At 45.3% G+C, this 15,049-nt stretch overlaps 1 protein-coding gene across 1 annotated transcript in view; it reads right to left on the minus strand.

Annotated features, from left to right (window-relative positions):
- The window catches only part of LOC138746637 (uncharacterized), a 5,710-nt gene extending 3,910 nt beyond the window's left edge, over positions 1-1,800 (minus strand). The window contains exon 1 of the mRNA XM_069904926.1: positions 1,652-1,800. Within this exon, the coding sequence (XP_069761027.1) occupies positions 1,652-1,800 (149 nt within the window). The remainder of the gene's footprint in view (positions 1-1,651) is intronic.
- Between the last annotated feature and the right edge of the window lie 13,249 nt (positions 1,801-15,049).

The raw sequence follows: 15,049 nt of genomic DNA on the forward strand, positions 1-15,049 counted from the left end.
TTACTCACCACTGTATCATTCAAATCCATATCCAAAATCTCTCGTGCTCACATCTCCCTCAATTGTCCCACTTCACCTCTTCTACTCCAGGTAGAGCAGATCAAGTCTCTCCTCATAACCAAGACATCACGTCAGGCATATCCTGGTGAATCTCCTCTGCACCATTACCTCCTTATTGTGCAAGGCCAGAAGTGCTGCAGTCCTTCCTTTGAGGTCTGACCAATGTTTTGTAAACTTGAAGCACAAAGTGTTGAATGCCCTGAATCCCATATTCCCTTTTTAACCATTACCTACCTGAGCTGCATCCTTCAATCCTTCAAGGAGCTCTGGACTTGTATATCAAGGTCCCCTGTTTCAAAACTTCCAAGGACCCAGCTATTTCCTGGGTGCACCCAGTCCCATCACCCTGAAATACATCACCTCACACTTATCAAGCTTAAACTCCATTTCTCATCATGTCAATATAACCCTATAGTCAGACTGCTCTCCACACACAAGATCATAAATTTAGGAGCAGAAATAGGCCATTCAGCCCATTGAGTCTGCCCCACCATTCAATCATGATCTGATCCATTTTCCACTCATTCCCACTGCCCGGCCTTCTCCTCATAACCTTTGAAGCCCTGGCTAATCAAGAACCTATCAATCTCTGCCTTAAATACACCCAATAACCTGGCCTCCACAACTGCCTGTGACAACAAATTCCACAGATTTACCACTCTCTGGCTGAAGAAATTCCAGCACATCTATTCTAAGTGAACTACCTTCAATCCTGAAGTTGTCCACCATGGGAATCAACCTTTCTACATCTACTCTGTCCACACTGGAAACATTTCAATGAGATCCCCCTCATTCTCCCAAATTTCAACAAGTACAGGCCAAGAGCTGTCAAACGTTCCTCATATGATGACTTTTTCAATCCCAGAATCATCTTAGTGAACCTCCTCTGAACTCTCTCCAATGTCAGCGCATCCTTTCTTAAACGAGCCAAAAACCATTCACAATACTCTGTGATGTCTCACCAGTGGTTTAAAAAGCCTCAATGTCATATCCCTGCTCTCCATTTTATTCCTCTTGAAACAAATCCCAGCATTGCATTTGTTTCGTTCATCATCAACTCAACATGCAAGGCAATCCTGTACAAGGACTCCCAGGTCCCTTTGCAACTGGGGATTTTCAATTTTCTCCCCATTTAGAAAATAGTCTTCCCATTTATTTCTTCTCCCAAAGTGCACAACCGTTCACTTTCCAACATTATATCTCATTTGCCATTTCTCTGCCCATTCTCCTAATCTGTCCAAATCCTTTGCAGCCTCTCCCTGCTTCCTCATCACTACCTGATTCTCCACCTAGCTTCATATCATCTGCAAACTTGACCACAAAGCCATTAATTCCATAACCTAAATCACTAATATACAACATTCAAAGAAGTGGCCCCAGTAGCAAATAGCAGCCAATGAGAATATGACCACTGTATTCTGACTCTCTGATTCCTGCCAATCAGCCAATGCTCTACCCATACTGTTATGTTTCTTGTTCTACTATGGGCTCTTAACTTGTTAAGTAGGCTCATATGTGTCACCTTGTCAAAGGCCTTCTGAAAATATAAATACACATCAATTGCATCTCCTCTATCCAGCCTGTCTGTCACTTCTTCAATTCCAATAGGTTTGTCAAGCAAGATTTTCCCTTGAGGAAACCATGCTTACTTTGGCCCATCTTGTCAAGTGCCTCCAAGTACTTCATAACCTCATCCTTAACAATAAATCTTCGCAACCACTGCTGGCTCCCTCCCTCCATTCTTGAATAGTGAGGAACATCTACAATTTCTATGCCATGCCATAATCTATCGATTCTTGAAAGATCATTACCAATGCCTCCATAATCTCTATAGCTACCTCTTTCAGGACCCAAGGGTACAATCCATCTGATCCACGAGACTTATCTATCAGTAAACCATTCAGCTTTCTGATCACCTTCTTTCTTGAAATAGTAACTGCACTCACTTCCCTTCCCTGATACCCTTCAACATCTGGCACACTGCTAATGTCTTCCACAGTGAAGACTGATGCAAAATACTCATTTTGTTCCTCTGCCAGCTCCTTGACTCCCATTATTTATCTAGCATCATTTAAAAACTCCCCAATCCTCTATTTTCCCACTAATTTTTGCTCTCTCATATACCCCGTTTTGCTTTTATGTTGGTTTTGACTTCCCTTGTCAGCCACATTTGTGACATATTTCCATTGGAATATTCTCTTTTTTTGGTCTGCATTTATCCTGCACTTTCCTCATTTCTTACAGAAACTCCACCCACTGCTGCTCTGTCATCTTCCTGACTGGTGCTCCATTCCAATCTACCTGGGCCAGTTCCTCTCTCATGCCACTGTAATTCCCTTTACTCCACTGAAATATTGACATATCTAACTTTAGTTTCTCCTTGTTAAATCTCAAATTGAATTCAATCATATTATGATCACTGCCCCCTAATGGTCCCTTTACTCTGAGCTCTCTAATCACCGCTGTTGCATTACACAACACCCAATCTAGTATATTTAATCCCCTAGTGGGCCCATCAACAAGCTGCCCTAAAAAGCCATTTCATAGGCATTCTACAAATTCTCTCCCTTGAGATCCAGTTCCAACCTGCTTTTTCCAATCTTGCATATTAAAATCCCTCATGACCATCACAACATTGCCCCCCCTGACACACTTTTTCTATTTACTGTTGAAATTTGTTGTCCACATCCTGGCTACTGCCTTTTTACTCTTGCCATTTCTTAACTCAACCCACAGTGATTCTCTATCTTCTGATCATGTAATTCCTTACCAACGGAGTTAAGCCTAAGTCTCTGTTTACCTGCCTATCCCTTCAATGCGTGGTATACTTGGACATTCAGCTCCCAATAGGTACTTTCAAATTGCAGCACCCATGTAGCTTTCCTGGGATCCGGTTGGGATTACTGGGTTGTGGGTACAGATGCAACTTTCAAATCGCAGTGAGACCTAATTGATAAATCGCCATCCTGACGATTTAAGGAGGATCCCGCCTCTGTGACGATGTGTTGAGTGATGCGTCATTTCTCCTTGTTTTAAAGTTCTCCTAAATGCCACACCCACCCCCCCCCCCCCCCACATTCGCAGCAACAGCACTTCAGCCAGAGGTTTCCGTGATGCACATGCGCAAACGCTGACGTCACCAGAGTAACCGAGTCGGCCATTTCCCCTTTCAATTCGCCAGAGCAGGACACCCAGGTAATTTTTACTTGGTCTCTTGACCACCTCTGAGGTAGGTCAGGGACCCCATTGGACCCTTTACCTGGGTCGTTAACTGAGCAAATTGCCCGTAAGCCCCATTTTACACGGCAATTTGAAAGAGCCTAATGACCCATCTAGTCACGACTCAGTGATGGCCACAACATACCTACCAATCTGTAACTGTACCACAAGGTCATCCACTTTATTTCTCATGATGCGTGCATTTAAATACAAATCCTTTAGCCCTGTATTTGTTACTTTTTTTGACTATGTCCATTTCACTGCAACTCATCCCACTGGCTGCAATTTTGCACTGCCTGTCCTTCAAACAAACTCCCTACCGGTTGTCCCTACTTGTGCACCAACCACCACTTCACTTTGGTCCCCACTCTCCTGCAAATCTAGTTTAATTATTTCTCCCCCCTGCCATATTAGTTCCCCTCCAGTTCAGGTGCAACTGGTCTCGCTTGTACAGGTGACCCCTCCCCCCCCCTCCCCCCCCCCCCCCCCCCCCCGGCCCAGAGAAGGTTCCAATGATCAAAAAATTTGAAACTGTGCCCCTCTTACACTCATTCCTCCATACCAATCGTCGACCTTGGCATCTTCCCCTGTGGCTGCAGGAGGTGCCACATTTGCGCCCACACTTCCCCCCCCTCATCATGGACCGGGGCCCAAACAGTTCTTTCAAGTGAAGCAACACTTCACTTGTGTGCCTGCAGGACTTATTTACTGTATCTGGTGCTCCCTTTGTGGACTTCTCTACATCGGAGAGACTGGGCGCAGACTGAGAGATCGCTTTGCTAAGCACCTCTGCTCTGTCCACACCAATGACAGGGACCTCCCAGTGGCCGACCATTTCAGTTCTGTGTCACACTCTCATACTCACGCGCCTGTCCACATCCTCATGCACTGTCCCATCAAAACCACCCATAAATTGAACACCACCTGGGCACTCTCCAGCCAGATGGCATTAACTGACTTTTACGGTTTCTGCTAACCTGCTCTCCTTCCCCACCTCCCTTCCCACTGTCTTTTTTCCTCCAGTTCTCCACCCTTTCCCTCTTTATTCACCTACCCATCCCTCCTCCTCATTTGCTGCTGTGCCCTCCCTCCTCCACCTATTACCTCCTGCCTTTATTAACATGCTCCTCCCCCACCCTTCACCTTTTTCAGAATCCTGCCAACACTTTTCCATTCCTTGATGAAGGACTCAAACCCAAAACATCAGTTATGTATATTTATCTTTGCTATACAAGACACTATTTGACCTGCTGTTTCTCCAGCATTGTGTTTTTACTTGAAACCTTGCACCTAGACAACAGCACCATCTACATCTGGCTACACTTCATCGACTACAACTCAGCCTTCAACACCATCATTCCCTCAGTGCTGGTCAACAAGCTCCATAACCTGAGCCTCTGCACCCACCTCTGCAACTGGATCCTTGACTTCGTCATCAAAAGACCAGTCAGTAAGAATCAGAAACAATGTCTCCTCCTTACTGTCAATCAACACAGATCCACCCCAAGGATGCGTGCTTAGCCCACTGCTCTACTTTCTCCACACCCATGACTGTGTGGCCAGGCACAATTCAAATGCTATCTACAAGTTTGCCGATGACACCATGGTTGTCGGCAGAAATAATATGCTCGTCTAGTGGTCACAACAACCTTGCACAACTTTAGCAAAAGCAAGAGGATTGTGGACTTCAGGAGGGAACCAGGAGAACACGAACCAGTCCACATCAAGGGGACAGCAGTGAAAAGGGTCAGAACTTCAAATTCCTGGGTGCAAACATCTGAGGATCTGTCCTGGAGCCTCCTTGTTCATGTAATCATGAGGAAGGCTCGTCAATGGCTAGACTTTGTGAGGAGTTTGAGGAGATCTGGTACATCACCAAAGACTCTTGCAAATTTCTACAGGCAAGGAGCATTCTGACTAGTTGTATCACTGGAATGGAGGTGCCAATACACCAGACAGGAAAGAAAACACCAGAGGGTGATAACTCAGTCTGCAACATCACAGGCACCAGACTTCATTCCACGGAGGAGATCTACAAGAGGCAGTGTTTAAACAAAATAACTATTATCCTCAAGAACTCTCTCAACTAGGCCATGCCTTCTTCACTCTGCTACCATTATGAAGGAGGTGCAGGAGCCTGACGAGCACTCAGCGGCACAAGGACAGCTTCTTCCCCTCCGCCGTCAGATTTCTGCGTGGACACTACTTCACTTTCTCCTATTCACTTGCATTATTTATTTAAAAATGCTATTTATAGCAATATTTGCCCAGTGACACAGCTGCAAAACAATGAATTTCATGACATGTTCGTGAAAATAAATTCTGATTCTGTTCCTCCACTCTCATCAGCCACTCATTTGTCTGCTCTATCTACCTGTTCTGACCTTCCCGAACTCGTGGCACCAGGAATAATCTGGACATTACCACCTTGGAGGTCCTCTGTGATGATGTGGTGAGTGATGCGTCAGTTCTCCTTCTGTTTTAAAGTTCTCCTTTAAAGTTCAGCCTCTTTCAAAACTTCCTAAACACTTACATTGCAGGACCTCTACCCCATTAAGGCTATTTGGCAACCGCTCAGAGACATCCTGCACCTGGGAGGCAACACCCAATCCTGGAGTCTCTTTTCCTGTCTGCTCCCTTAATTATTGAGTCCCATATCACTATCGCTCTACCTGACTTCCCTTCGGAGGCTCAGAGACGACCATGGTGCTATTGCTCTGGCTGGTGCCTGGCCCAGATAGGGCATCCTCCTTAGCTATATCCAAAGGGGTGTACGTGTTGCTGAGGGGAATGGCCACAGGGTGAACCTGCACAGACTTCTTTCTCCCTTCACCATTCTACTAGCTGAATCCTGCACTCTGGGCATAACCACCTGATAAGACTTTCGAGCTGCAACTTGCTCAGCATCCCAGATGATCCTCAGTTCATCCAGCTCCAGTTCCCTAACAGTCTTTCGGAAGCTGGAGATGGGTGCTCTTCCCACAGGTGTAGTCATCAGGGAAACTATCAGATTCCATGAATTCCAACATCCTACAGGAGCATCTCACTGCCTACAATTAATCCCCAAGTTAATAATTAAACCTTTTTGAAAATAAATACATGGTCTCACAAGAGAGTTTATGGTTCCCTCAACAACTTCTATAGATGCACCATCACAGTAAGTTACAGGTGCTAAGATGTCAAAGGTCAGAAACTGCTGAAAGTGGTAACCGCAGAACATCATGCAAACCTGCCTCCCCTCCAAGGATCCCACCAACATCTCGGGTCAGGCAGATGAAATCCAGAAGGACCCATCATACTTTCTTCTCCCTCCTTCTGTCAGAGAGGCTGAAGAGTGAGAGAGAACACACACCAACAGGCTTAAAAATTGTTTCTCCCCCGCAGCTATCAGGCTCCTGAATGAACTCCACCCTGTGGTATTAACTGACATTTTCACTATAATCTAAGCCCTGTATTGAGACTGCATATAAAAGTCATCTCAATGTACAGTTCTAAATGTCAACAATCATTTGCCTCCACAGATTGCAGACTTCCTTCAACAGGCTTAGTTTTTTTGGATTAGTCTACATTCCAGGTAAAGTTTAGAAATTATATAAAACATTATCTGCAAACTCCCACATTTAAAGAGGTTTATTAAATACAAGACATTTTTTGTTCAATTGCGTGGAACACATCCTTGTTTAGAGTAACAATGCTCTGGAAAAGATAGCAAACAGCTTGGTGGGTTCAACAAAGCAGCGAACTTTCAAAAATAAATCACACATGCCAAATTCAATAAACTGTCCACACCTCTTCACGGAGTTTTTTTTTTAAAGTTAAGGAACACTGCTACATTGCATTAGAGCAGTGGTTCTCAAACTTTTTCGTTCCACCTTGTAATCTGTTGGAATCTAGGGGTTAAAACAGTATGAAATAAATGATTAATTAATAAGTGTATATTTACTGCATGGTTCAGGGAAAAAGGAATGTGATTAAGTGGCAATCACAGCATGGAGCAAAGTTGGCTGAGCAAAATTGTCTGCTCCAAAATACAGGGAGAGGAAATGCATAAAACGATTTAGGAGGAATGCTCAAACTAAAGGAGGTGGTGAGTAGCACAGGAGACACAGGCCAGATCAGAACAAAGAATGGCCTGCAAGAAACAGGGAATGGAAAACCAGTCTAGGAGGAAGATTAAGGCAGGAGGAGGTGTTAAAGAGAACAGCAGAAATTGGCCAGACAAGAACAGAATGGTGATTAGAAATATCTGGGGATGAATTAATTTCTGATCAACACAACAGGATAGTCTGGCCTGGAGGATTAAGATGGGAGTGCTACACCCCAGATATCTGCAAAACAGGAGATGACTTGTGATAACCCTTATGCAAAAAGATCTAGCAAAGGAAGACAACTTTTGTTCTGTATGATAATGAAATCTAGCAAAGGAAGCCAACTTTTGTTCTGTATGATAAGGTTGACCTATATAAACTGAGCCAACTGGACAATAGGGGTCAGTCTTGGGGAGTAGCTCACTGTGCAGGTGACCTATGAACTAATGAGTGACCCAGAGCTCTGTTAAGTTTTATTCTTGTGCTGTGTAATAAATTGACTGTTGAACCGAATACCTTCTCCTATCACTTCATTCAAAGAACACGCTGGACTCAGACTACACATAGACTAAATTAAGAGTAAGGTAAAGCCAGAGTCCGACAATTTGGTGACCCCGACGTGATGAAGATGGAGAAGTGACGGAAGAAAAAGATATGAAACACCGGTCGATTGTGGTGTGGTGATAACAACAAGTGACCATCCTACAAAGGGAGGTAAGCAGACGCCTGTTTTAACAAAGTTCTGCTATTGGCAAAGATAAATTGTGTGTTGTCACTACTCTGCAAAAGCCCTCGTTAAAGTCAAAGAATAAAACAAAAGGGGGTTGGAGTCCCCCTAGGAGAACGGGGTTGGAGTCCCCTGTAGTAGAAGGGGGTTGGAGTCCTCTTAGTAGAACGGGGTTGGAGTCCCCTGTAGTAAAAAGGGGGTTGGAGTCCTCCTAGTAGAACAGGGTTGGAGTCCCCTGTAGTAAAAAGGGGGTTGGAGTCCTCCTAGTAGAAAGGGGGTTGGAGTCCCCTCGTAGCGATCTCGAGAGATAGGTTTAGACACTTGGCCAATTAGAATAAGATGTATGGTGATGGTTATTTGCTTCTATAGTGTGCAATAAGTATTTGATTAAGGATCGTGTGCCATAGTAGTGTATAAGTATCTGTATAAGGTGCATTGTGATAGTTATTTGTTTTCATGGTGTGTAATAAGTATTTGATTAAGGATCGTATACCATAGTAGTGGACAATCAGTATCTGTATAAGGTGTATTGTTTTATAGTTATTTGCTTCTATAGTGGATAAGTATCTGTTTAGGAATCATATAGTGTATCATAATAGTTTATAATAAGTATTTGTTTAAGGATCGTGTGTAGTGTGCTGCTGGTGTTCATAATAACGTGGGAAGGGACGAAGTAAATTGCAGGGTGTCAAAATCCTACCAGGGGAGAGACCCAGTGAATCACGAAGTCTAAAGGGTTAAAGATCGGAACGGAGATGGAAGGAGTAAATAGGGATGTAGGGCAAGAGTTCGGGGAAGACAGGAGTTCCCCCATCTGTAAACCGACAGTGGGAAAAAACAAGGAATCAATTACTGGGAGGATTACCGAAGGGAGAGGAGGTACAGGCTATGGCACAGTACAAACAGATATGGAGAGAGCTGCAGAGTCAGGAAGGTACCACGAGGGTTTGAAAAAATCTGGCTGGTACTGTACTTAGGAGAAGCAGAGAGGGAAGCAGCCAAGGAGGTACAGGAACATGAGGCAAAAGGACAAGGATCTATATGGAATAGAAGGAGGTTTAAACAACAGAGAGAAGTGAAGGAACAGAGAAGGGCAGATTTACACAATATGACATTGGCTTGCATGGCTGTGGAAGCGAACCTTCAACATAATATTAAAAAGGGATCCCATATCACTAAGGAGAATACGGGGGAGGTTAAGCCGTCAGCCCCGCTATAACCAAAGTTACCGGAGACATTGCCACCACCTTATCCTATTCCCCAAATGCCAGCGATGCAGATAAATGAGGGAATAGTGAATGTCACTGAATTAGCAGGTCATGAACTCCAGGAGGTGAAGGAGAGACTTGAGAGTTATGCAGGAAAGGGTGGAGGAAATGAAGGAGTTAACAAAGGAAATACAGAATGTATGTAAAGTAAGGGAAACTAGTATGCCACTGGAAAAAAACAAATGAGAGAGAGCAAGAACAGACACTTGAGAATGCCATCTCGGTAGGAATGTCAGAGGATCACACCACCCCCACTCCTCACAATAGACAAAAGGAGTCAGAGGATGAGGAGATCTCGACCTTTTTGAGTCAGTGTAGGGAGAGTTGGACTGATAAAGCAGGAGTACACCCAGCCACAGATCCCTTGCAGACTACACTCTTTAGGGCTGCAGTAACGAGTGGACTGCCAGCTGTAGTTAGGGAAGCGTTAGAGAATAACCCTGATATTCCTGGCTGCTCGAGTGAGCAATGGGAAAAACATTTGACCCATCACATGAAGCGTTATAGGGCTAAGCAAAAGGAGGACAAACAAATTATGGAGTCTGCACAAGTGCAACTCCTTAAGCTTCAATTGGAAGAGGCTAGGAAAAAGACAAACAAGGCAAAAAAGAATCCCTCAAAGGGTGCGAACCAGATGATTCAGCAGCCACCGCAGCCACCACAAGGGAATAATATGAGTTGGCACCCGGCCCCATATTGGGCACCGGGTCCCACCTATGTGGGCAGAACGGGAAGTCCAATGGGGGGATTCCGAGTAAGAGGGAGAAGTCAGGGTGCTCCACGAATGCAACCAGCCGTATGTTTTGTATGCGGTCAGCCAGGACACTGGAAGAGAGACTGCCCCCTAGTTTGGGGTCCTCAGGACACTGGGGGAAGGGGATATGGACCACCACAAAATGAGCATTGGGTCCAGCCCCAGAGATCGTCAGTGCCACCCCCGGTACATCAGGCACCCCATGCGGCTCTAGCTCCGAAGAGACAATTCCCTTTGCTGACAGAGGAGGAGCAATATTGCCCACAGTGATGGAGCCCGAGCACCCACGAGCAGGCTTGGTTGGCAGACCCTTTCCTGCAGATTAAAGTAATGGACATGGAAGTATCCTTTTTAGTGGATACGGGAGCCAAATTTTCAACACTCACTGGCGCTGAGTTTCAAGATAAAACATCATCCTCTAGCGTCCAGCTGATAGGGTTCTTGGGTACACCAGAAAATCTGCCGTTTTCTACACCATTAGTCACTTCTGTGGCGGGACAGACTTTTACACATCAATACATTTTGTCAGCCAGGTGCCCTACCAATCTTTTGGGCAGAGACCTGTTGGTCAGGTGCGGAGCATCGATCCTTTGTGGACCCAGTGGAATAGAGGTCACCTTTCCAAATGGATATTCTATGAACTGTTCAGTAACTACACTTCATTCCGGTTCTCAGATGTTGTTGGCGGCAGCTGGAGGATCCGCGTCTGAGGGACAATGGGCTGACATTTACTGGGGGCTGTTGCAACCAGAGGACCCACAAAAGGGAGGGCTGCTAAAGCTTTATAATCAATGGAAGCCGTGGATCCAGACATTACACCCGTATACCCCTCCCTCGGACCCTCCCCATATGACCCTCTTTTACGATAGGGATGGGGATGAAATGTATCAGCATGCCTTTTATGAAGAGGTAGAGGGCATGCTATGGGAAATTAATTCGGACTACATAGTGGTAGGAAAGGAGGGAGTGGCCGCTACGGTGGCACTGACATCTGAACAGCTGGAATGGTATGAGATGGCAGGTGAGGCCATTCCTCATCTCACCCTTGCAATTGGCACTACTCTTCAGGCAAAAGATTTGGGACCGATGTGTCGGAACTTGATGTCCCGAAGTGACTGGTCTGACACCCAAATACCGACAGTGCAGTTCTCCTCATCTGGTCAGGCATACAAAATTTTGTCTCCGACATATGATCAAGTCCTCCTTGAGCATAGACAGATTGAATGCTTTCATGGTAGAGAGAAGATGGATCACCCCAACTCGGCCCCTATGCTAGATTCTCTCCCTGAGAACCTGTGGTCAGTGGGATCAGCAGATGTGGGTTTTTGTCAGCAGGTTGATCCCATAACCTTCGAACTGTCAGATTACACCCCTATTTGGCAGATGCAGCATCCCCACAAACCTGAAGCTGAGGAAGGTTTGGCAGAGACCATTGATGGCCTTATGTATTCAGGGGTGTTGGAACATTCGCGTTCTAGTTGGAATACACCCATCTTACCTGTTCCTAAACAAGACACGGGCAAATATCGGATGGCCCATGACTTAAGGCGCATCAATGGTATTGTGAGAACACCCACAGTTCCAGTACCAAACCCATATACTGCCATGACTGCTTTAACCCCTAACCACAAGTGGTTCTCTTGCATAGATTTAGCGAATGCTTTCTTTTGCTTGCCGCTGGCAGAACCATTAAGAGATGTGTTTTCGTTCACGTATAGAGGTAGAAAGTTGCGGTATACTAGGCTTCCGCAGGGCTTTATCTTATCTCCAGGGATTTTCAATCAGGTGTTGAAAGAACAGCTAGGGGGGCTAGCACTGCCAGGTGGGGTAGTTCTGATCCAGTATGTAGATGACATCCTATTAGCAGCACCTGATCATACTTCCTGTTTGGAGGCCACCTGTCTCCTGCTAGTGCAGCTGTTCAAGGCAGGCTTTAAAGTCTCTTGCTCAAAGCTGCAATGCTGCAGGCAGGTGGTCACCTTTTTAGGGAGAATGGTCTCAGCGAAAGGCACAGGGATTTCCCCTGCACATCGAACAGCGATACTACATCATCCAAAACCAAAGACAGTAAAAGAAATGCTTTCATTTTTGGGTTTGTCAGGTTATAGTAGGCAGTTTATCCCATCGTATGGTGAGTTGACACATCCACTGCGAACTTTGGTGAATGAGCAGGGGATGAGGAATCTGGGAGCTACACTTGATTGGACTGCACAGGCTGAGATGAGTTTTATTCTATTGAAGCAAGCTCTTACAACGGCTAAAGATTTGGCGATTCCAAATTATAAACTACCTTTCTTTTTGGATGTTTCTGAAAAAGCACACACAATTGATGGTGTTCTTTTTCAGAAAAAAGGGGGTGGAAGATGTGTGCTCATGTATGTGAGTATCACACTAGACCCGACGGAAGACAGACACCCACCATGTACGAGACATGCAGCGGGAGTAGCAAAGATTTTACAAAAGGTGGCACACATAGTAATGGGACATGGCCTGACGGTATTAACAACACATAGCATTGTAGCATTTGTGAGCTCGACAGCATTTACAATGACTTCGCTAAGGCAGACGAGACTAGAAAAGATCCTGAATGCTCCAAATGTTACATTTACCCATGAAGGCATTAACATGGCAGACAATATGGGAGAGGGAGAACCACACTGTTGTGAGAAGAGGGTAGTAAAGGATATTAAAATAAGACCTGACTTACAGGCGACACCCTTAAGAGAACCAGATGAAACCTTGTTTACAGATGGGTGTTGTTACAGACACCCCACAGATGGATTGAAAGCTGCCTATGCGGTGGTACGAAAAACTACAGGAGGATTTGAAGAAATCATTACAGGGACAGTGAGAGGAAAGGAGTCAGCACAACTCGCAGAACTACAGGAATGATAGCAGCATTAGAATGGGCAGAAGGGAAGGAGGTCAATATATATACAGACTCGGCATATGTGGTAGGGACAATTCAGGTTGAACTTAGTCAATGGATGAGAAGTGGGTTTTTAACAGCAGCAATGACCCCAATTAAACACGAGAAGGATGTTAGGAAACTGGCTGAGGCCCTCCTGAAACCAAGGGCATTAGGAGTTCTTAAATGTAAAGGACATGATAGAACAGATACGATGGTGGCTTGGGGAAATCAGGAAGCGGACATGGCCGCTAAAAGGGCAGCAGGATACGGCCCTCAGTTTATTATGACACAGGCAGACAGAACGGCACATGACTTATTGACACTGTGTGAGGTAGAAGTAATAATACAGGAACAAGCAAAGGCATCACCTCAGGAAAGGATGGTATGGGAGGAAAGGGGTGCAACCGAGGATCAAGGACTATGGAGATCGATAGACGGGAGGCCAGTTTTACCATCTGGACTCATGAAACCCCTCCTCGAGGAGGCTCATGGGCTAACACACTGTGGAAAGAAGCAGATAATAAGGTATTTGATACATTGGTGGCACCCCTTCCTGCCGGCGATGGTGGAGAACCATATTAGAGAGTGTGAGGTATGTATAACTTTCAATGTCAAGGCGACTGTAAAGCCACATGAAGGTCAGTTCCCATTACCTAAGTTACCAGGGCAGGAAATCGTACTTGATCATACGGACATGATTGAGAGGGTAAGTGGCTATCGATACCTCTTAGTAGCAGTAGATGTGTTCACAGGGTGGCCGGAGGCAATCCCTGCCAAAAGAGAAGATGCAAGGTCGGTATGTAAATTCCTGATCAACCAGTATATTCCGAGACACGGATTTCCTAGAAAAATTAGGTCCGATAATGGAAGTAATTTTAAGAATAATGATCTACAGGAGGTAGAAGCGATGTTGGGATTGAAACATGCCTTTGGAACGGTGTACCATCCACAATCCCAAGGGAAAGTGGAGAGGATGAACCAAACAATAAAAGGTAAGATCGGGAAAGTACAGGCACGGACCAAACTAAATTGGGTGGATGCGTTGCCCCTGGCATTAATGTCAATAAGGAGTTCGGTAAGTTCTGTGACAGGATTTACTCCATATGAACTACAAACAGGGCACCAGTTTCCAGGACCGGGAGCCGGAATTCAGACTACGAAGAATGAGGTAAGCTCAATGGGATGCAAGCTTTATTATGAAAAACTAACGGCTCTGGTGTCAGATTTTTCACAACAGGTCACAAGTCCCAACAGAGAAGGGGAAACACCGATACCTTCAGTCGCGGAGTGGGTTCTGCTAAAGGTCATCAAAAGAAAGTGGTCGGAGCCCAGGTGGACAGGACCCCACAGAGTGGTGGAGAGGACGTCCCACGCGGTTCGACTACAAGGAAAAGGCGAGACGTGGTATCATTGGAGTCAGTGTGCAGCAACGGACCCACCAACACGGACACTGGAACAGATTCGAACGGAGGTGACTGAGAACCTGTGAAGCAACCACGGACTAAGAACACTTAACGTCCCTTTTTAAAGAGACTATTGGACTACGGTGACTGTGTATCAGTGGTTGACGGCATAATTAATTTATTGGCATCAAAACAATGAAGGGAGCTGAGATGAATACTATGTGGGGACTATGGGTGATGTTGTTCCTAGCCCTTGAAGCATCTGGAGAAGGAAACAACTGTACAAAGTGTTTATGATCAGCCTGGGAGGCCCATAATGAACCGAAACAGTACTTTGCGGATTGGACTGACGTTCCTGAACACTGTGTTGGGGCCCCCACTGAACTGAAGTGTGTTCATAATGGCCAAGTTTGTGAGGTTAAGTTTAACAAGGGGTCGGAGATGCCGGTCCTTGCAAAAACTCCTGAGGTCTTGGTCCCATAAGTTAACTGGTGGTTGGTCTCATTTTCATGAGACCAAAAGGGGGACTGTTGGAATCTAGGGGTTAAAACAGTATGAAATAAATGATTAATTAATAAGTGTATATTTACTGCATGGTTCAGGGAAAAAGGAATGTGAT

Source organism: Narcine bancroftii, chromosome 12, assembly GCF_036971445.1.
Source record: "Narcine bancroftii isolate sNarBan1 chromosome 12, sNarBan1.hap1, whole genome shotgun sequence".
NCBI classification, from domain to species: domain Eukaryota; kingdom Metazoa; phylum Chordata; class Chondrichthyes; order Torpediniformes; family Narcinidae; genus Narcine; species Narcine bancroftii.